General features: G+C 32.9%; 1 protein-coding gene across 1 annotated transcript; it reads right to left on the bottom strand.

Annotated features, from left to right (window-relative positions):
* Window positions 1-10,813: 10,813 nt before the first annotated feature.
* On the bottom strand, window positions 10,814-11,530 carry LOC139902619 (LEC14B protein-like). Its single transcript, XM_071885227.1, has 3 exons — window positions 11,454-11,530; window positions 11,229-11,289; window positions 10,814-11,097 (listed from the first exon to the last, which is right to left on the bottom strand). The coding sequence occupies exons 1-3, from the start codon at window positions 11,528-11,530 to the stop codon at window positions 10,906-10,908; spliced, it is 330 nt and encodes a 109-aa protein (XP_071741328.1). The 3' UTR covers window positions 10,814-10,905.
* Between the last annotated feature and the right edge of the window lie 10,316 nt (window positions 11,531-21,846).

Raw genomic sequence — 21,846 nt, 5'->3', positions numbered from 1 at the left:
AATATATATCCATAATGTATATATAAAAATTTTCATAAAAAGGAATTTGCTTAATATATGCATATTCTTAGTCGCAATATCAGTCCCAAATGTTATGATTTTATGTGTATTCGAGTAGTTTTCAGGTTTGTAATTAGTTAAAATGTCCAAAGCGTCGAATGAAATGTTATTATGGATTTTCAATGATATAAAGATCAAAATGAAGATAAAATGAAGATTTCTAATGAGCAACAAAAGAGTACAACATCGCGCCTCAAGACTACAAGTTAAAATGATCGAAATCACGAAATCTGCGCGCCTGCACGAAAAAAATCATAACTAAATCATACGGACTCGAAAAAAGGCGAATCAGGTGTCCAGACGTCCGTAACTCAAAAATCTACAACTTTCAAGAAGGAACCTTACGCGAAACGCGTACCAATCTACGCGAAACGTGTAATGTTTGGACGAGATTCAGATTCAAAAGCACGTGGGCCGGCTACTTTACAGCACCCCTCAAAATATTTTATGTATTTTTTATCAAAAGGAGGAGCAGGTGCAGATTTAAGAAAATAAAAAATTAGATCCACTCTTAAAACAAATATGATATATTATGGAGTATAGAGGGAGAGAAGAGACACAGTACAAGATACACACTCCTCAAATTTCCATTTTTTAGGAGTTAGTAGAGTAGGACTTAGGATAGTAGAGAAAGAATACTGTCCATTTTCAATTCTAAAACTTCAATCCGTATCATCTATTTTTATTTTTCATTCCGTACCAAATTAAATTTCAAGTTCAAATAGGATAGTTTCAGTATTGTATGGGTATTATTGTTCATGTGCACGGGTGTTGTCATTTCCATTTCTTACCATTTATAATCATTAAATTGAAGACCTTTTGTAAGTTTGTTACTTTCATTTTTATTATTGTTATTGTTACTTATTATTATGTTTATGTTTATGTATTATTATTTTTACTCCCGTACCATTATCATGATTAGTTAGTAAATTCCCATAGTGTTCGCTTAGATGTAGAGCCCCCTAGTGAAATGGATTGTTATCATTTGTAAAAATTAAAATGTAACTTAAGTATTTTTAACATTGAGCCTAATTAAAAGAACCATAATTATGTACCTAGATATTTAACCCTTGTCACTTAATTTATTAGATTCAAATAACGAAAGTTATTTTTATTTATATAAATTAAGCTTCAACATTAAAAGTGATTTAGACGAACTTATGAATAAGTTACTAACACTAATTTAGAAATAAAGTTCGGTGGTTTGGGTAATATCATTAGTTATATAAAAGTGAAATTGTAAAAAGGGAAACCGTTATGATTTGGGTTTTGGTGAAAGTCAAAACTAGATTGGGTCTCAATTTAAATACTTGAGAAATAGTAAACTACCTAAATAAGGTCAAATGAAAATGAGATTTAATTTAGCTAGTTAAACCTTTATTTATTCGAAAGAAAAATATTAAGTTTATACTAAAACCTTTTAATAGAGCTTAACTTTAAAACAATCCATGGATCTAGAGGTGAAACATTTAAGTGAACACTCCCATTTATTTATTGCAAATAATTATTATAATTATTATTACTTATTATTACTCAGAAAATTAAAATACAAATAGATTTTCTTCAGTTCAAATACGTACTATTTTGTCACATCAAACATAACATACGCGGATCGCGTATAATTTTACACAAAACGTGTATCTCCAATTCGTACGCGCACGGAACGCGTAAGTGTAATAACAGTACTGTTACGATTTTTGTTAAATTACAAGTTTTAATTAAAACATTTTATTATTACTTCCCTTTTCTACCAGATTAACTATCGGTAATTTAATCTCTCGAACTCCATTCTCCCTGTGGAACAAACCGGATTTACCAACAAACTAAACTACGCGGATATGACTAGTTGCCTATATATGTGTGAAATCAACCTGAATTCATTAAAACACCACATATACAATAAAACAATTCGTGTAACAAAATAACTCAAAATCCGTTCATAAATAAAGGTTACGATTCATTAGAAATCATAACATTTTAAATAACTTTTTATGAAAAATTTTACAATTTTTAAACAAATATAACTAATCAATTTTTAAGGTAATAACGAGCAATTAAAGATTAGGTGTCAAAAATTGAAATTATTGTCTCCATACATTAAAAATACATAAAGTTTATTTGATTAAAACATATAAAATAAAACCAAGTATAGCAGAATTTATAAACCCATATGTTTAGAACCATTTATCACATGTTTCTATGAAGTTTATTGCAGATATCATTGCTTTGGAATGTATAAACCTGAATATCCCATTAAGGAAGTAAAGTCTTTCAAAATGACACACTTGCTAACTTATGTTAGAAGATGTAGTCCAGAACAGCTGTAGGTTGACGAAAAATCTTGAAAAGTCATCTCTATCATCGGCTGGAAATCCACCTCACCTCAGTATCAAACAGGGTTTTTGGTGGTCAGACTTATCCTAACCATGAGATGGATCTGACTCGTACAATGGGAGGGGCACATTGCAAATTAGCTTTTAAGACTAATGAATCTAATCCCCAGATGGATGATCTCCGTAAAGATCAACCGCATCTATGTTTGATCGCAGTCAACATACATATGCCATAACAAATTGAGGTGTGCAAACTCATGGTTCACCGATGATATTTGGACACGATATAATTTTATTCTAAAACTTATGCTATTTTATGAATTATATTGTGTAAAACCATTTTTAGGACATTCGGTTTCAAGTTCCATGATACTTCAATCATGGGGGCGGATAGCTTGCTAATCGCCGACTGAGGCTTCGGTTCTCAGTTACCCTCAACCGGAATTTGAGGTTAAAACCGGAAAACGTGTCTAGTGTAAAAACTAGCATGACATTTTAAAAAAAATCATAAAACGTTTTCACAAGGTCCAATTTTCCCTAAGGATTCAAATTTTTAACTTTTCGTGAGACTTTAATCACGAAATTTCAACTTCGTTTCTGTTGTCAGAATTTCATTTTGTGTGGTGTGTGTGATCCAATAAATATTGTGTGGTGTTTTCGAGTCATTTCATTAAGCGTGTGTTTTCGTTTCGTGTGACGTGTGTGTCTGATGAATAATTGATATGGAAAAATATGTAGTATTTCTAGTCTATTAAAAAGATATTATTGCTTGAGGACAATCAATGTTCAAGTGTGGGGTAATTTGATATTGTTTAATATATGCATATTCTTAGTCGCAATATCAGTCCCAAATGTTATGATTTTATGTGTATTCGAGTAGTTTTCAGGTTTGTAATTAGTTAAAATGTCCAAAGCGTCGAATGAAATGTTATTATGAATTTTCAATGATATAAAGATCAAAATGAAGATAAAATGAAGATTTCTAATGAGCAACAAAAGAGTACAACATCGCGCCTCAAGACTACAAGTTAAAATGATCGAAATCACGAAATCTGCGCGCCTGCACGAAAAAAATCATAACTAAATCATACGGACTCGAAAAAAGGCGAATCAGGTGTCTAGACGTCCGTAACTCAAAAATCTACAACTTTCAAGAAGGAACCTTACGTGAAACGCGTACCAATCTACGCAAAACATATAATGTTTGGACGAGATTCAGATTCAAAAGTACGTGGGCCGGCTACTTTACAGCACCCCTCGAAATATTTTATGTATTTTTTATCATAAGGAGGAGCAGGTGCAGATTTAAGAAAATAAAAAATTAGATCCACTCTTCAAACAAATATGATATATTATGGAGTACAGAGGGAGAGAAGAGACACAGTACAAGATACACACTCCTCAAATTTCCATTTTTTAGGAGTTAGTAGAGTAGGACTTAGGATAGTAGAGAAAGAATACTGTCCATTTTCAATTCTAAAACTTCAATTCGTATCATCTATTTTTATTTTTCATTCCGTACCAAATTAAATTTCAAGTTCAAATAGGATAGTTTCAGTATTGTATGGGTATTATTGTTCATGTGCACGGGTGTTGTCATTTCCATTTCTTACCATTTATAATCATTAAATTGAAGACCTTTTGTAAGTTTGTTACTTTCATTTTTATTATTGTTATTGTTACTTATTATTATGTTTATGTTTATGTATTATTATTTTTACTCCCATACTATTATCATGATTAGTTAGTAAATTCCCATAGTGTTCGCTTAGATGTAGAGCCCCCTAGTGAAATGGATTGTTATCATTTGTAAAAATTAAAATGTAACTTAAGTATTTTTAACATTGAGCCTAATTAAAAGAACCATAATTATGTACCTAGATATTTAACCATTGTCACTTAATTTATTAGATTCAAATAACGAAAGTTATTTTTATTTATATAAATTAAGCTTCAACATTAAAGGTGATTTAGACGAACTTATGAATAAGTTACTAACACTAATTTAGAAATAAAGTTCGGTGGTTTGGGTAATATCATTAGTTATATAAAAGTGAAATTGTAAAAAGGGAAACCGTTATGATTTGGGTTTTGGTGAAAGTCAAAACTAGATTGGGTCTCAATTTAAATACTTGAGAAATAGTAAACTACCTAAATAAGGTCAAATGAAAATGAGATTTAATTTAGCTAGTTAAACCTTTATTTATTCGAAAGAAAAATATTAAGTTTATACTAAAACCTTTTAATAGAGCTTAACTTTAAAATAATCCATGGATCTAGAGGTGAAACATTTAAGTGAACACTCCCATTTATTTATTGCAAATTATTATTATTATTATTATTATTATTACTTATTATTACTCAGAAAATTAAAATACAAATAGATTTTCTTCAGTTCAAATACGTACTGTTTTGTCACATCAAACATAACATACGCGGATCGCGTATAATTTTACACGAAACGTGTGTCTCCAATTCGTACGCGTAACGCGTAGATATACACGCGGAACACGTAAGTGTAATAACAGTACTGTTACGATTTTTGTTAAATTCCAAGTTTTAATTAAAACATTTTATTATCACTTCCCTTTTCTACCAGATTAACTATGGTAATTTAATCTCTCGAACTCCATTCTCCCTGTGGAACGAACCGGATTTACCAACAAACTAAACTACGTGGATAGGACTAGTTTCCTATATATGTGTGAAATCAACCTGAATTCATTAAAACACCACATATACAATAAAACAATTCGTGTAACAAAATAACTCAAATTCCGTTCATAAATATTTAAACAAATATAACTAATCAATTTTTAAGGTAATAACGAGCAATTAAAGATTAGGTGTCAAAAACCGAAATTATTGTCTCAATACATTAAAAATACATAAAGTTTATTTGATTAAAACATATAAAAGAAAACCAAGTATAACAGAATTTATAAACCCATATGTTTAGAACCATTTATCACATGTTTCTATGAAGTTTATTGCAGATATCATTGCTTTGGAATGTATAAACCTGAATATCCCATTAAGGAAGTAAAGTCTTCCAAAATGACACACTTGCTAACTTATGTTAGAAGATGTAGTCCAGAACAGCTGCAGGTTGGCGAAAAATCTTGAAAAGTCTTCTCTATCATCGGCTGGAAATCCACCTCACCTCAGCATCAAACAGGGTTTTTGGTGGTCAGACTTATCCTAACATGAGATGAATCTGTCTCGTACAATGGGGGGGCACATTGCAAATTAGCTTTTACGACTAATGAATCTAATCCCCAGATGGATGATCTCCGTAAAGATCAACCGCATCTATGTTTGATCGCGGTCAACATACATATGCCATAACAAATTGAGGTGTGCAAACTCATGGTTCACCGATGATATTTGGACACGATATAATTTTATTCTAAAACTTATGCTATTTTATGAATTATATTGTGTAAAACCATTTTTAGGACATTCGGTTTCAAGTTCCATGATACTTCAATTATGGGGGCGGATAGCTTGCTTATCGCCGATTGAGACTACAGTTTTCAGTTACCCTCAACCGGAATTTGAGGTTAAAACCGGAAAACGTGTCTAGTGTAAAAACTAGCATGACATTTTAAAAAAATCAAAAAACGTTTTCACAAGGTCCAATTTTCCCTAAGGATCCAAATTTTTAAACTTTAATCACGAGTTTCTATTTTGTTTCTGTTGCCAGAATTTCATTTCGTGTGGTGTGTGTGCGATCCAATAAATATTGTGTAGTGTTTCCAACTTATTCCATATAGCATGTGTTTCATTTCGTGTAGCGTGTTTTGTGTGATTTAATGTTCGATATGGAAAAATATGTAATGTTCCGATTCTATTTAGAAGATGTAATTGCTTGAGGACAAGCAACGTTCAAGTGTGGGGTATTTTGATATTGCTTTAAACATACATATATTTCGACGCAATATCATTTATATTTCATCGGCTTTTACCGAAACGAAGACATTCAAATGCATAATTCACGAGAAAAACGACAAAAGTAAATGCAAGCTTAAAGTTTGAAGAAACGACGATAAAACAACAATAAAACGACAGATTTAAACCAAATATATATCAAGATAATGTTTACCCGAATGCAAGTTCAAGATAATCGAAGAAGAAGAGTTCAAAAGAAAGTTCCAAGTCGATATATGTCAACAAGGGATGAACAAAGAACAAACGAAAAAATAAAAATAAGAAAACTGTCAAATACTCCTACGCAAAACGTGTGCAAAGCTACGCGAAATGCTTAGTATTTTTGCCTTACGCGGATCGTGTGGGTATCTACGCGAAACGCGTAATCTTGAGTCCAGATTCAGATCCGAATTGCAAATGGGACGGTTGCTTTTTAGTTTTATACTACAACTTTACACTTTACAGCATAAAAAGAGGAATATTACAGAGACTTTTGACCTACTACTTCAACTCTCAATGCTATAATACGGAGACCAGTTCAGAGGAGAATGGACACATATCAAGATACATTGAAAAATATTATTCTCATTGTTTTTTTTATTTTATAAATTTCAAAGTACTCCGTATCAGTTTATTTAGTTTTAAGTACAGTTCCAATTAATTTCCAAGGTTCAATATTTAGGATAGTTTCAATATTAGGGGTGTATTGTTCGTGATTAAGGGTATTATTGTGCGAGTGCAAGGGTGTTGTTATTGTAATTTTTCTACCGTTTTGAAGTTAATGAAAGTGAAGATTTTCGTAAGTATATTCCATTAAAATTATCGTTATCAATTTTTATCGTTATTATTATGTTTGTATGTTTTTATTTTTATGTTTACCCTAGTATAATGAGTAGCTAAATTTCCCTAGTGTTTGCTTAGATGTAGAGCCCCTAGTGAAATGGATTGTTATCATTTGTAAAAATTAAAATGTAACTTAAGTATTTTTAACATTGAGCCTAATTAAAAGAACCATTATTATGTACCCGGATATTTAACCCTTGTCACTTATTTTATTAGATTTAAATAACGAAAGTTATGTTTATCTTTATAAATTAAGCTTCAACATTAAAAGTGATCTAGACGAACTTATGAATAATTTATTAACACTAAATTAGAAATTAGGTTCGGTGGTTTGGGTAATATCACTAGTCATATAATAGTGAAATTGTAAAAAGGGAAACCGTTATAATTTGGGTTTTGGCGAAAGTCAAAACTGGGTTGGGTCTCAATTTAAATACTTGGGGAATAGTAACTATCTAAAATAAAATCCGATGAAAATTAGATTTAATTTAGTTAGTCATAACTTTATATTTTTTCGAAAGAAAAATATAAAGTTTTATACTAAAACGTTTTAATAGAGCTTAAACTCAAAACAATCCATGGATCTAGAGGTGAACATTTAAGTAAACACTCCCAATTATATTTTGCAAATTATTATTATTATTATTTACGTATTATTATTCAGCAAAACTAAAAATTATACTTAAATCTCTTTCAGTATTAAACATTACTGTTTTGTCACATCGTATAAACCTTACGCGGATCGTGTATATAACCACACGGAACGCGTACGTTCAAAACCATACGCGGATCGTGTATATATCTACGCGAAACGCGTACTTCCTAAATTGTACGCGAAACACGTATTAATCTACGCGAAACGCGTACGTATTAAAATATCACTGTTACGTATTTTATTTATTTTCTAAGTTTTAAAATAAATCTTTTATTATTATTTTAAAGTAAATAATTTATAATTAGTTTAATTATTGTAATTTTCTATAAGTCAGATTTATATTTAATTTGGGTTATTATTTAGTTAATTTAAATAAATTTATATATTAGAATTTATTTCTCAAAACAAAATTCTAATCAATTAGTTTTATTAAAAGTTATTATTTTATTAATTATCATTTAGTAATAAACTTATTTAGATCACAATTAGTATAGTTTCAATTAATTCATTTTTAAGTTAATAATTATAAATAATGTATTCGTATAAATTAATAAGTAATATAATTAAGTTAAGATTAAGTTATATTTTATTATTATTATGTAGTAATATAAACTCCTAATCCAAAACCCCCTTTAAATAAGTTTAACTTCAAAGACTATTAAAAATAATTTAAACACTGTCTCCCTGTGGAACGAACCGGATTTACCTATAAAACTAAACTATGCGAATAGGACTAGTTGCCTATATGTGTGAAACCAACCTGAATTCATTAAAACACCACATATACAATAAATCAATTCGTGTAACAAAACAATTCAAATCCGTTCATAAATAAAGGTACGTTTCAACGCATCAAACATCAACTAAATTTGTACCCAAATATCCTGCCTTCAAATGCGCTCCATCGACGATGATTATCGAGCGACAATGTTGAACAAATTATCGAACCTGCAGGAATGAACAATGTTAAAACAAATATTTTTTAATAGATACGCAAGGAACGCAAGGACGCAAACAAATGGTAATAGTGATACTTACAACTACGCCAAGGGAATATTAACACATCAGAAATCTATTTTCTTTGTCTGTGATCAAATTCGTTACGCTTCCGGGATTGTGAATCTTAATGTTATATAGGTAAATAGGAAGCATTTGGTACGACTCTTCACTACTCCCACGAAGCATCTGTAATGCATGACATTTGGCCCTCCATGCTTGATTGTAAGATTTGCTGACACAGAATCGATTGCCTATATCCGCACGTATATCGTTTGCTTTATATTCCCGGTTTGCAGATTTGAATGAATTCACAAGCATACTACCCAACACCTTTTTGGTTGCATGTTTATTGTTTCCCATAATTAGTGTGCGTGAGCATGTGTGTACGTCATGCAGTTTCTTTACCATAAAGTTTTCAGTGAATCGTATTCTGTAAGCACTACATTTCCACTCATAGTTTGGCAACACATATTTAGCGGTGTACGAGATTTGTCTGACTTTACAGGCTTTATTTGGAAGTTTTCTTCAAGACATTTTGTAAATAGGGTGTTTATAAACTCTTCTTTGTTCAGGAAAGTTTGATGAACTTTTATTAAATCTGACACCCTATACGTGGTTGGTATTTCAGTCGTATGTTCGCGCTCTTCCTCATGCTGACTCAAAAGAGTTGGCATATTCCAGAACGGATCTTGCTTTTCTTCTTCATATTGGAATTCTGCGTCTCCGTTTTTTCCTCCATCTGAATCACTATCTTCGACCAGAGGTACCTCAAACGGGTGGTTTAATTCTTTAATTTTACATACGTTTTCAAGACCATAGTTATGCAAATCAAACTCTTCTGTGTTTGGAAGTGGCAATTCAGGTTCTTCCACTTCGAAATTGTTACTTGCGATGTTTTCTTCGGTATCATGTTGTAGTAACAATTGTTGTGGTTGGTGTTTTGGTGGTTTTGGTTTTTCTGGTGTTTTGGTGGTTTCTTGGTTTTGTTGTAGTAGTGGCTGGTTTGTCGAGTATTTTGTTTCTGGATTTCGTTGTGGCTGATGCATTATTACTCTATCGACAATATAAATATCAATAGGAGCATTTACAATTGCATATTGTAAAAACTCTTGAAAGTCTTCATCATCATCAGTAATATCAAAAACATGATTATTTAAAACGTATCTCATTGAAACAGCTGCATTGGGTGGGAATTCAATCTTTTTAAGAACATTTTTTAACAATATTCTCCGATTCATTGGTTTTACGGGCACAATTGGGAGTCTTAACCGAATTCTAAAACAATCTCGTGGCATATATATGGGTATGTTGTTAATGTACTCAAAATAACCCCCACAACATATATTAACAACAAATTTATCATCATTAACATAATTCATAATGACAAAAATTAGTGAAAAAATGGTTAAAATAGTACCTTAACGTGGTATAAGCTCTGCATTGAAAACTTTTGAAATTGTTATGAGAGTGTGATTTCAAAGTCTCAGGGTCAATCTAAATATAGGGACAAAATATTATCCGTAAAAATCTAGGATATCTGACGAAATCTTATCTACAAAATCGTATTTCTGATCAGATAAGGTCGCAAGCTCGCAAGACGCAAGGACGCAAGCTTGCGCCTTGCGAGGGCAAGACGCAAGTCTTCTTGCGTCTTGCGAGGGCAACCTGGCAATTTTTTATTTTTTTTTGGGCTCCAGCGCAAGAATTTGTTTGGAAATGAGCATTTTGGCTATAATTCCTTTTCCCTAATCATAATCATAAACAGAGAAGGGAAGTTTAAAATGACATAATTTTTACCATGCTACATGAACAGTATATGTTCATAATAGCATTATACAGGACACCCTCATAGTTTTACATATAAAAAAAAAAAAAATATAATATATGCCTATGAAAAGAACGTTATCAAATATAAGTTATATACGATATACAATATATAATATTTTATGTGAAAATAGAAAGACAAATCACTAGTGTTGGGTGTATAATGTATAGTACTGCACAACAACAAAAAGTCAATTTTAGTATCAAATTTGTTCTATCTTTTCCTTATTTTCTTACTCCAGGAAAGAACAAGCAGTGTGTTTAATCAAAATGTTGTCTTCGGGGCCTAGTCGTATTAACGGGAATACGAGTCTCTCCATAACCGGGGAACTCCCATTTTGCGATTTCTCCATCAAATGACGAACTAACGAGCATCGGATAATGTGGATGCCAACTACAATCACGTACCGTTGACTTACGGTGTGCAAGTCTTGCAACTATCGCTCCACTCACCTGAAATTGTTATAATGAATTTATTATAATAGCAAAAACCCGCCCAAATCATTTATTCGATAAACTAGACTTTCACTGAGGTAATAAACTTTTGTAATTATAGAATAAGTTTAAAGAATGTGGATACGTACCAAATCGTACACATAAACACATGAATCATGAGATCCAGTATAAATGTACCTCTGCCCAGTACTGCAACATTATAAACAAGGATTACTAATCCTTCATAATCTATAATCTATATTTCTATATCGCAATACACAACAAAGAATCCAATTTCGATGTTAGTAAACGGTCATAAGGTTAATGTGTTTATCATATGGTAAGATTGTGCCAAACATGATATATGTACTTGCCTATATTCGGGAGAAAAGTAGCATCGTATGAGTATGCGCAATACTGAATGTTCTTTTTCACATAAAATATTATACATTAAATACACCCAACACTAGTGATTTGTCTTTCTATTTTCACATAAAATATTATATATTGTATATCGTATATAACTTATATTTGATAACGTTCTTTTCATAGGCATATATTATATATTTTTTTTATATGTAATACTATGAGGGTGTCCTGTATAATGCTATTATGAACATATCGTGTCCTACTGTTCATGTAGCATGGTAAAAATTATGTCATTTTAAACTTCCCTTCTCTGTTTATGATTATGATTAGGGAAAAGGGATTATAGCGAAAATGACCATTCCCAAACAAATTCTTGCGCTGGAGCCCAAAAAAAAAATTGCCAGGTTGCCCTCGCAAGACGCAAGAAGACTTGCGTCTTGCCCTCGCAAGGCGCAAGCTTGCGTCCTTGCGTCTTGCGAGCTTGCGACCTTATCTGATCAGAAATACGATTTTGTGGATAAAATTTCGTCAGATATCCTAGATTTTTACGGATAATATTTTGTCCATATATTTAGATTGACCCTGAGACTTTGAAATCACAGTCTCATAACAATTTCAAAAGTTTTCAATGCAGAGCTTATACCCACGTTAAGGTACTATTTTAACCATTTTTTCACTAATTTTTGTCATTATGAATTGTGTTAATGATGATAAATTTGTTGTTAATATATGTGGTGGGGGTTATTTTGAGTACATTAACAACATACCCATATATATGCCACGAGATTGTTTTAGAATTCGGTTAAGACTCCCAATTGCGCCCGTAAAACCAATGAATCGGAGAATATTGTTAAAAAATGTTCTTAAAAATATTGAATTCCCACTCAATGCAGCTGTTTCAATGAGATACGTTTTTAATAATCATGTTTTTGATATTACTGATGATGATGAAGACTTTCAAGAGTTTTTACAATATGCAATTGTAAATGCTCCTATTGATATTTATATTGTCGATAGAGTAATAATGCATCAGCCACAACGAAATCCAGAAACAAAATACTCGACAAACCAGCCACTACTACAACAAAACCAAGAAACCACCAAAACACCAAAAAAACCAAAACCACCAAAACACCAACCACGACAATTGTTACTACAACATGATACCGAAGAAAACATCGCAAGTAACAATTTCGAAGTGGAAGAACCTGAATTGCCACTTCCAAACACAGAAGAGTTTGATTTGCATAACTATGGTCTTGAAAATGTATGTAAAATTAAAGAATTAAACCACCTGTTTGAGGTACCTCTGGTCGAAGATAGTGATTCAGATGGAGGAAAAGACGGAGACGCGGAATTCCAATATGAAGAAGAAAAGTAAGATCCGTTCTGGAATATGCCAACTCTTTTGAGTCAGCATGAGGAAGAGCGCGAACATACGACTGAAATACCAACCACGTATAGGGTGTCAGATTTAATAAAAGTTCGTCAAACTTTCCTGAACAAAGAAGAGTTTATAAAAACCATATTTACAAAATGTCTTGAAGAAAACTTCCAAATAAAGCCTGTAAAGTCAGACAAATCTCGGTGCACCGCTAAATGTGTGTTGCCAAACTGTGAGTGGAAATGTAGTGCTTACAGAATACGATTCACTGAAAACTTTATGGTAAAGAAACTGCATGACGTACACACATGCTCACGCACACTAATTATGGGAAACAATAAACATGCAACCAAAAAGGTGTTGGGTAGTATGCTTGTGGATTCATTCAAATCTGCAAATCGGGAATATAAAGCAAACGATGTACGTGCGGATATAGGCAACCGATTCGGTGTCAGCATATCTTACAATCAAGCATGGAGGGCCAAATGTCATATATTACAGATGCTTCGTGGGAGTAGTGAAGAGTCGTACCAAATGCTTCCTATTTACCTATATAACATTAAGATTCACAACCCCGGAAGCGTAACGAATTTGATCACAGACAAAGAAAATAGATTTCTGATGTGTTATTATTCCCTTGGCGTAGTTTAAGTATCACTATTACCATTTGTTTGCGCCCTTGCGTTCCTTGCGTATCTATTAAAAAATATTTGTTTTAACATTGTTCATTCCTGCAGGTTCGATCATTTGTTCAACATTATCGCCCGATAATCATCGTCGATGGAGCGCATTTGAAGGCAGGATATTTGGGTACAAATTTAGTTGCTGTTGCGATGGATGGCAATAATGGAATTTTGCCATTGGCTTATAGAATTCCTGGCGGCGAGACAAACGAGTCTTTGGATTGGTTTTTGGGCAACCTATGAGACCATTTAATGACTTGTGGAATGGGTGATCGTATGTCAGAGCTTACTTTTATTTCTGATCGAGGTTTGCCAATAGCACATGGTGTTTCAACCGTGTTCCCCGAAGCATTTCACTGTTTTTGCGCTCGTCATTTGTTTGCAAGCATTAAAAGTAAATCCAACAAATTCAAATATTTTGAATGACATTATTGGAAAATGGTCAAAGCTTATCGTGCGTCGGATTTTGAGGATCATCTTAATGTATTTCGAAGAAGATTGAAAGCGTCTTACAAAATTTTAAGTGATGTTGGGTTCCACAAATGGTCTAGAAGTAGAGCTGAACATGTTAGGTATTCATACCTTACTAGCAACAGTGTAGAGTCTGTTAATGCACTATCCGTACATGCTCGAAAACTACCTGTTTGCATGTTATTGGAATTTTTTTCGCGCTTCGGTACAAGATTGGTATTTCAAACATCGCAACCAATCGGTTAGTCTTATTTCAACTGTTACTCCATATGCTGAACATAAACTAGCCAAGAGGATGAAAAAGTCAAGAAGATGGCAAGCAATTCCATCGACAAACAATCTAGTAGAAGTGCGCGATGGACGAAAAAATGGCCTCGTTAATCTAGCAGATAAAGTTTGTTCATGTGGGCAGTGGCAGGGATCAGGCATACCTTGCAGACATGTTATTGCAGCAGCACGACTCTTTGGAGTGGCTGATGTTACTCAATTTGTATCTCATTGGTTCACGACAGAAAATTATATAAATACGTATATGGAACACATCCTTCCTTTACCCCAACGGTCTGAATGGTCGGATCCGGGGCCCAATGTCCTACCAATTGTAAACCCTCCCATTAAGCCGAAAAGAGCTCCCGGACGCCCAAAATCAACAAAACGTCATCCATCAACGGGTGAAGACACTGAAAAACAGTAAGAACATGTACTCGTTGCAAAGAAGCAGGTCATAGTAGGGATACGTGCAGATCTTCAGTTGATCGAACTGGTGAACCAACCACGAAAAGGGTAGTAAAAACATCGGCCTCAACTTCAAAGTCGAAGAAGGGTAAGGAGAAACTCACTGACAAAGAAGCGTTTAATGCTTATCAGTCTCAGTTTTATGCAACGTGCAATCTAGCGAGCGATAATTAGTAAACCAATATCCAAGTGTCTGTTTATTTTTCTATTGTATGTTTTTTATGTCATATCGATCGTTGTAATAAATTCTCGAAGTTTATCTATTTTATGTGTGATAATCTACAATAAGGTTTAGCTAGAAAATACGCAAAGACGCAATACACACTTTGCGTACTCAAAACAATACGCAAGGTCGCAAGATAGATCTTGCGACCACATTGTCCCAACACGCAAGGTCGCAATATAGACCTTGCGACCACATTGAACCATATGCACGGTCGCAAATCCATCCTTGCGCCCATTCCAGACTATTAATTATACAAAAAATTACACACTTTTAAATACACAACTTAATTAATTAATTAGTATTTAAACAGTAATAACAATCATACAACCTGTGCAGCCTTTGGAGCATCCTTTTGAGCATCCTTTGTAACGACCCTGGATTTTTCCGACTTTATTTATTAATATTTATTATTAATACTTGCGCTTTAATGAATGTATTTTTATACATTTACTTGTTATCGTAATTGACTTTACATGTCCCAACTTGTCTTTGTGAGACACGTACTTTTCATGAATAATATTTCGAATATTATTTACGTACATGATTAATTATTATTAATCATTTTTAATTAACTAATGTTTGTAGTTAATTACTTGGGCTTTATTTATTTAATTGTTGCATACTTACATGCTCATGTTAATGGACTTGGAAGCCCACCCTACTTTTCTTAATGGACTATTAGGAGCCCAACATCATGCTAATGACTCATTAAGGTTAAGAACTAGATTAATTAAGTTAAGTATGAAGAGACTTGTCACAAGCATGCTAGCACCAAGCTCCCATACATTTAACTTTAATACCATTTTAAGCTTACACCATTCTCCAACACTTGAAAGCACCATTTGGCTTCCCCTTTTTTGTTGCAAAACCGTCGGCGGGCTTGAAAGGGAGGTTCAAATCTTTTTTTTGTGTGTTACTTATTTACTAGTATTCTTCACTCCACACACACACACACACTTCATTTTACACTTCGCTTTCTCTCACATTTTCTCTCAAAACTTTGTAAGTAACAACATTATTTCTTCTTGTTTTTCTTGTTCTAAAACTGCCACAATCATCATCATTTACTTGTTCTTTGTTTGTTGTTTACTTACTTGTTGTTTGTTGTTGTTAAAGATCAAGTTATCTAGCTTGTATCTTCATGTAATCTTGGTTACTTCCATCTTTGTTTGATGAAGAACCAAGAACACGAATCTAAACTTGTTAGTTTATGGTTCTACACTTAAATGTTATAAGATTTAAAGTTCATAAACTTTATAATCATACTTGTGTTCATGTTTTGTAGACTTAAATTCTTAAGATCCAAGCTTGACTTGAATCTTCTTAAGTATGAAACAAACATGAACATAATACTTGTAACTTTAGTTTATTTCTTTCTTTTGTAAGTACTTTAAAGTTGTGATGTTGTTAATTTGGTCAAGTATTACTAGTTAAACTTGATCTCATATTTCTTGAAACTAAAGTAAACTTTGTAAGTTCAAGAACATGGAAGTTTAACTTTCTAGTTATAACTTCATACACTTGTGTTGGATCTAAGTTTCTATAGCTTATGGTCTTCTAATTTTGTTGTAAACAAGAGCTTATAAGTTTATATACATTTTACAAGTTGAAAATCTAAGTTTCATAACTTATGGTTTCATTAAAGTAAAGATCCAAGTTCTATAACTTAGGATCTAACTTAAGAACACTAGATCTAGACTTTCTAGTCTAGGATCTTTAAGATCTAGCTAAGATCTAAGTTCTACAACTTAAGATCTTGATTATTTAGTTTACTTTCAAGTTTGTAGCTTAATATTACTATTAGAACTCATGTATGTGTCGGATCTAAGATCTTGATGTAACTTTGGTTCATCAAACTACTTACAACTCTTAAGTGAGTTGTGCTACATATCTTAGACTTAAACTAGTATTATTATGGTCAAAACTTGGTTAAGATGATGCAAACACATCAACGAGTTGTACACTTGAAGCTATAAGCATCAAGGATGAGAACCGTGATGAGCATCAAGCACCAAGAACCCACCAGAACACCTTACTTACTATTTTATGGAACTGATCATTAACCTGGGCTACTGGAAAAGTTTATTTCCAGCTATTTCGGTTCGATTAGATGATTTTCCGTTTAGACCTCGTCTTAATCCGAGTTACGGTTTAGGATTTATGGCCATCCGAAAGTCACTACACCCTTTTAACGTTGTGCTGAAATTTCTGACCTACTCGCACATAAACCATCTCCACGGTCAAATGAAGACAATTTTGGTTCTGGAAATTGGTCAGCCTCTAGGGGACTCATATACGGAGCCATGTCCACTGGTCTCACCTCATTTCAGTTTGTACAGTGGTCGTGGCGACTGAACGAAGTCAGCCTTTATTTCAAACTCAATTCTTGATTGAAACTTACTTTACACTTTTTGATTAATGATGAATGATGATGATACTTAAGACCTAATTTACATACTTTTAAACCTTTGGGAACGATTTACTGACTTAGTAACTTTTGACTTAGGTTGAGGACCTTCCGGACCAACCACTTGCTTACTATTTCCCGCGTATCGACTTTTACTACTTTTCACTGTGAGTTATAGCATCCCTTTTTGCTTTAACTATTTTGGGACTGAGAATACATGCGCATTTTACGTTTTACATACTAGGCACGAGTACTTAAACTTTATATATGTGTGGGTTATACAACGGCATAAACTTTCCCCTTAGCTCGGTAACGTTTAGTCATTGGTCTTTGAACCGGTGAACGTGAATCTTAGATATCGATCCATAGGGTTTGACATCCCCACTCGGGCTAGTAGCGCTAGCATTTAACGGGTGTTTAATACTTCGTAAACTTACGCACTCTCCAAGTGTACTTTTAGGGGGTGTTATTTACGTTAAGTTAGTTACCAAGTGCCCACGGTTATACATATACTTTTCATACTGTTTTGAAACACTGAAATCTCGTGGCCTAACTTACATTACTGTTATACTTAAACTATAGCTCACCAACCTTTGTGTTGACATTTTTAAGCATGTTTTTCTCAGGTGCTTAAGGTTTGATTGCTTCCGCTGTAGTTGTCATGCTTTGTAGACTCCCGCTGGGCTTATTAGAGATGTCTTCGCATGAAACGTTTATTTTGCATTCAAACTATGTTACTTTTGAAACAATGAATTTGTAACGACCATTGGGTCACGTACTATTATTATCGCCTTCTATTCGTAGAGGCACACTATCGTATGTTAAACTTTTAATGTCGGTTAAGACGTCACTCCATTTTATGAATGCAAACTTATTTTAAAACAGCATATAGTGTTTGACCTTGTAATGATCCTGTTATTGATGATCCGTACACGATGGTTTTGTACGGGGCGTCACATTTGGTATCAGAGCATTGGTTGTAGGGAATTAGGTTGCATTAGTGAGTCTAGACCGGACTGAGTAGGATTCACTAATAGGACTAATCTATAACTTGCTAGTTTACTTGTTTCTGCGGAACTTGCTGCATGCTGCTGCTTACTTTTACTGCTATATGTCGTATGCTACTACATGATTTCACTACTGCATGCTATTATTTGCTTTCGATTGCATGATACTTGTCCTTATTGCCATGCTACTTACTGCTATAGATGATCTAGACTGTCGTAGTTACTTTGCCTAATACGTGCTTGCTTTATGACTTACTTACATGGAAAAAGTTATTTTTTCTTGTTCATATGTCAGATATCCAGCCTGTTATCATTTTGGAGAGCGACTCAGACTCATCTGCCACATCACCTGCCATTGTTGCTGATGTGTAATTTCGTACTCTAAATTATTAGCTAGATACCTATCGATTATCACACAATACAGGCAACTATAACCAGTTCGTGTAGTAATTAAACAAGCATTTGACCAATTCGTTCTACAGAGAGCAGGTAATCGAAAACTTGAACTATTAATTATTCTAAGATTTAAAAGGGGAGTTTTGTTGTAAAACTGATTAAACGCGAAAGTAAATTAAACTTAACTCAATAAGAAACAAAGGTATCCACTTAGCTACAATTCCCTAGGCTAGGATTGCTCGGTTAAACTCGTTAAGTAAACAATTACAATGATGTGACACTGTATTTATCTTTTGATTCCTACAGTTTAAGACTAATAACCTAAGTATAACTGTCGTTAACCTAGAGTTACTAACCAATTCACAATGATATTACTCAAGATTATAATCTAACTTAGGTTGGTTTGGTGTCCCTTACAACCTCACAATTATTGCAACTAATTTCAAGCTCAATCACTATCTATACTATACATTAAAAGAAAAGAAAAATTGAGGTATACTTTATTAGCAACTTTGAATCTGAACCTTTAGATTAAAAAAATGACCTCAAATGCCCTTCCTTATCAACCATTGGATCTAACGATAACCTTATAATTATTTCTGAAACCAAAAAACTCCCCATAATACCCTTTTAAAGAAAAAATACGGGGGTGAAGAGATCTGAATAGGGTTCTAACTCGCAGAACACACACAGACTAGGGAAAAATCTCTCAGCTACCTTCCTTCTACTTGCCATCTTCTTCAAACATCTATCTCAAAAATCAATATCTAAACAAGGATAGTGGGTAGATTTCGTTGATCAACCCTAGCTATATCATCATCGAGTAGGGCTACCTCTCCAACTCTCTAACGCCGATATCTATTGTATCCCCAAAACAAAATCGAGCCTGCGAACCCTCCATTCCATTCATCTCACTAAAAACGATTTGTTATCATCGTGGATGGATGAATAGGGATTTTTGTTGTTACAATCAAATTGAAATCTACAGAATGAAGACCAATGTATGAATATTTCAAGCGATTTTTGAAGATACCATTTACATGATTCAAAACCCTAAATTTGATTTCCGTTCGTTACTTTATCAGATTTAGTATCAAAACCCTAATTTTGTTTCTTTAAAGACTATTCATTTTTGTAGGGTTGATTCATAGTTGGGTCATCGAATTGATTTAGGATTCTAAAAACGGTGCTTTGTTGATTTCATTTCGATTACTGTTTAAGATTTGCGTTTGTGATTTTTGTTCGTGAACAGGTATTTTTTTCATATTCTTTTGTTAATTTTTTTTGGTAAGTTTCTGAATCGTTGTTGGATGCTTATTTTTTGTCCGAATGTGGTTGTATTAGGTGAATTTGTTGGTGCTAAGATATTTTGTCTCATTAATTTATCTTACGATCACTGTTCATGGGTTATTTTGCTGTTATTATTTATTTGATTGAGATGGTTGATACATTATGTTGTGTATTGTTAGCTTTATACGCCAGTGATTCCTCTGATATGTTTTTGGGTAATGGTTGCAGCATCAAAGGTATACCGATATTTTTTTATGTTCACAAAATACTTTTCTTTAGGTAAACAGAGTCAATGTTTATTTTGGTCAATTGCAGGAGTTTATTGCTAATGAAGGTGGTGGGGAGGCCTCTCTTGAAAGGGAGAACTCTTTAACGATAGTGAAATGTGCTGGAGAACTCTTTAAATTGATGTGGACAAAAGGTACTTAAAAGTTGTCTACTTGATAGTAGATATTCATCTAGATAGTGAAATGTGCTCGAGACTCTTTAAAGATCAAGCCTAAAAATATGTCATTGTGAATTATTTTGACAACATCTTTATAATTCATAAAGAACATTACGAGCGTATTAATTTTTTCTTTTAAATTTTAATATAGAATATAGATATATAGATATAGAAGATCACAGTGTGAATAATCGAGAGTTACATGCAGTAAGGAGCAAATGCTAATTTATGTTTATTTTTCCACTGAGTGATTTGCTGGGTGATAGTAATCTAAGCCATTTTTAATAATAAGCCATTTAAATGATTACTTCTCTTGCTGAGTTATTTGCAACATACATTTATATAATTTTTTGTAAAATTGTTATTAAGATGTCATTTAAGTATGTGTAAATGCTATTATCCATTGAAGTATGTGTTTGGTGAGTAGATGGGTATTTCGACTACAATATCTCCAAGTTTTCACTGATTTAAAGATCTAAAAATGTTAGATTAGAGTGCTTGATCATATGAAAATTGAAATTTCTAGATTTCATCATGTCATTCAATTAGTATTGGTTAAGGATCTAATGTTAATTAATGTAGTCGATTAGTCCTGCAGCTATCAGAGTGGTTGGAGTCACGAAAGCTGTTAGATTTTGTTGAAAAAGATTATTCTGACCGTGTCGATTTGTTAAGTAAAGTACATTGCCTGCAAACTGCGGAAAAGAGGTAATTAAAAGTCATTAATTCATCTGAGAACACAATGTTATTCTAGCAATCGTTAACGAGAATCCATCAAAATATCGCTTTGTTTTTTTAATGTGGTTTTATTTATTTTTTATTGAGAAATATCAATTAATTGTGCCTTTAATGTACACATGTGGTCCTGATTTTGCAGAACATCATTCTTGGCAATGGGCGATATATATGCGTTCACATTACAACATTTCAGAAGTTGTTGATTTTGATTTAGTATTTTTCTTGCTTTGCGGTTAGTACATACCATTTGATAAGTTTCATTTTAAAAGTTTTATTATTTATAGCACGTTTTTTGTTCATTGTGTTTTTAGTTTTTTATTTATCTCCAGGTTGTCGATATCAACTTATGTTGCATTCAAGTTGAGACCTTTTATTCATAGTTTATATCTGCATTTGCACCTTCCTGCACTGGTATGTTTTATCTATTATTCAAATTGGCAAACTGTTCTAGGATTAGATTTTTTATGCTGTTCTATGGTAAGTTTCAGTCGATTTAGTTGAGATTATATTGATGTACCAGTAAACGTAAATAACAATAGAATGGACAAATTGATACCCAATAGTTATCATCGCTAGAAGAACTTCGCTGTTATCATCGCTGTTATCATCGTTAGAT

This window comes from Rutidosis leptorrhynchoides, chromosome 3 (assembly GCF_046630445.1).
Source record: "Rutidosis leptorrhynchoides isolate AG116_Rl617_1_P2 chromosome 3, CSIRO_AGI_Rlap_v1, whole genome shotgun sequence".
Taxonomy (NCBI): Eukaryota; Viridiplantae; Streptophyta; class Magnoliopsida; order Asterales; family Asteraceae; genus Rutidosis; species Rutidosis leptorrhynchoides.
The sequence above is the reverse complement of the archived record's forward strand: the minus strand, read 5'-3'. Positions and strand labels throughout refer to the sequence as shown.

What these genes read in the sequence shown, in the direction of transcription:
- LOC139902619 (XM_071885227.1), bottom strand. Translation starts at nt 11,530, where the DNA reads ATGTATAATATTTTATGTGAAAAAGAACATTCAGTATTGCGCATACTC. An exon ending in TACTTTTCTCCCGAATATAG is followed by an intron (nt 11,290 to 11,453) that starts GCAAGTACATAT and finishes ATAATGTTGCAG; the next exon opens with TACTGGGCAGAGGTACATTT. An exon ending in GTGTTTATGTGTACGATTTG is followed by an intron (nt 11,098 to 11,228) that starts GTACGTATCCAC and finishes TAACAATTTCAG; the next exon opens with GTGAGTGGAGCGATAGTTGC.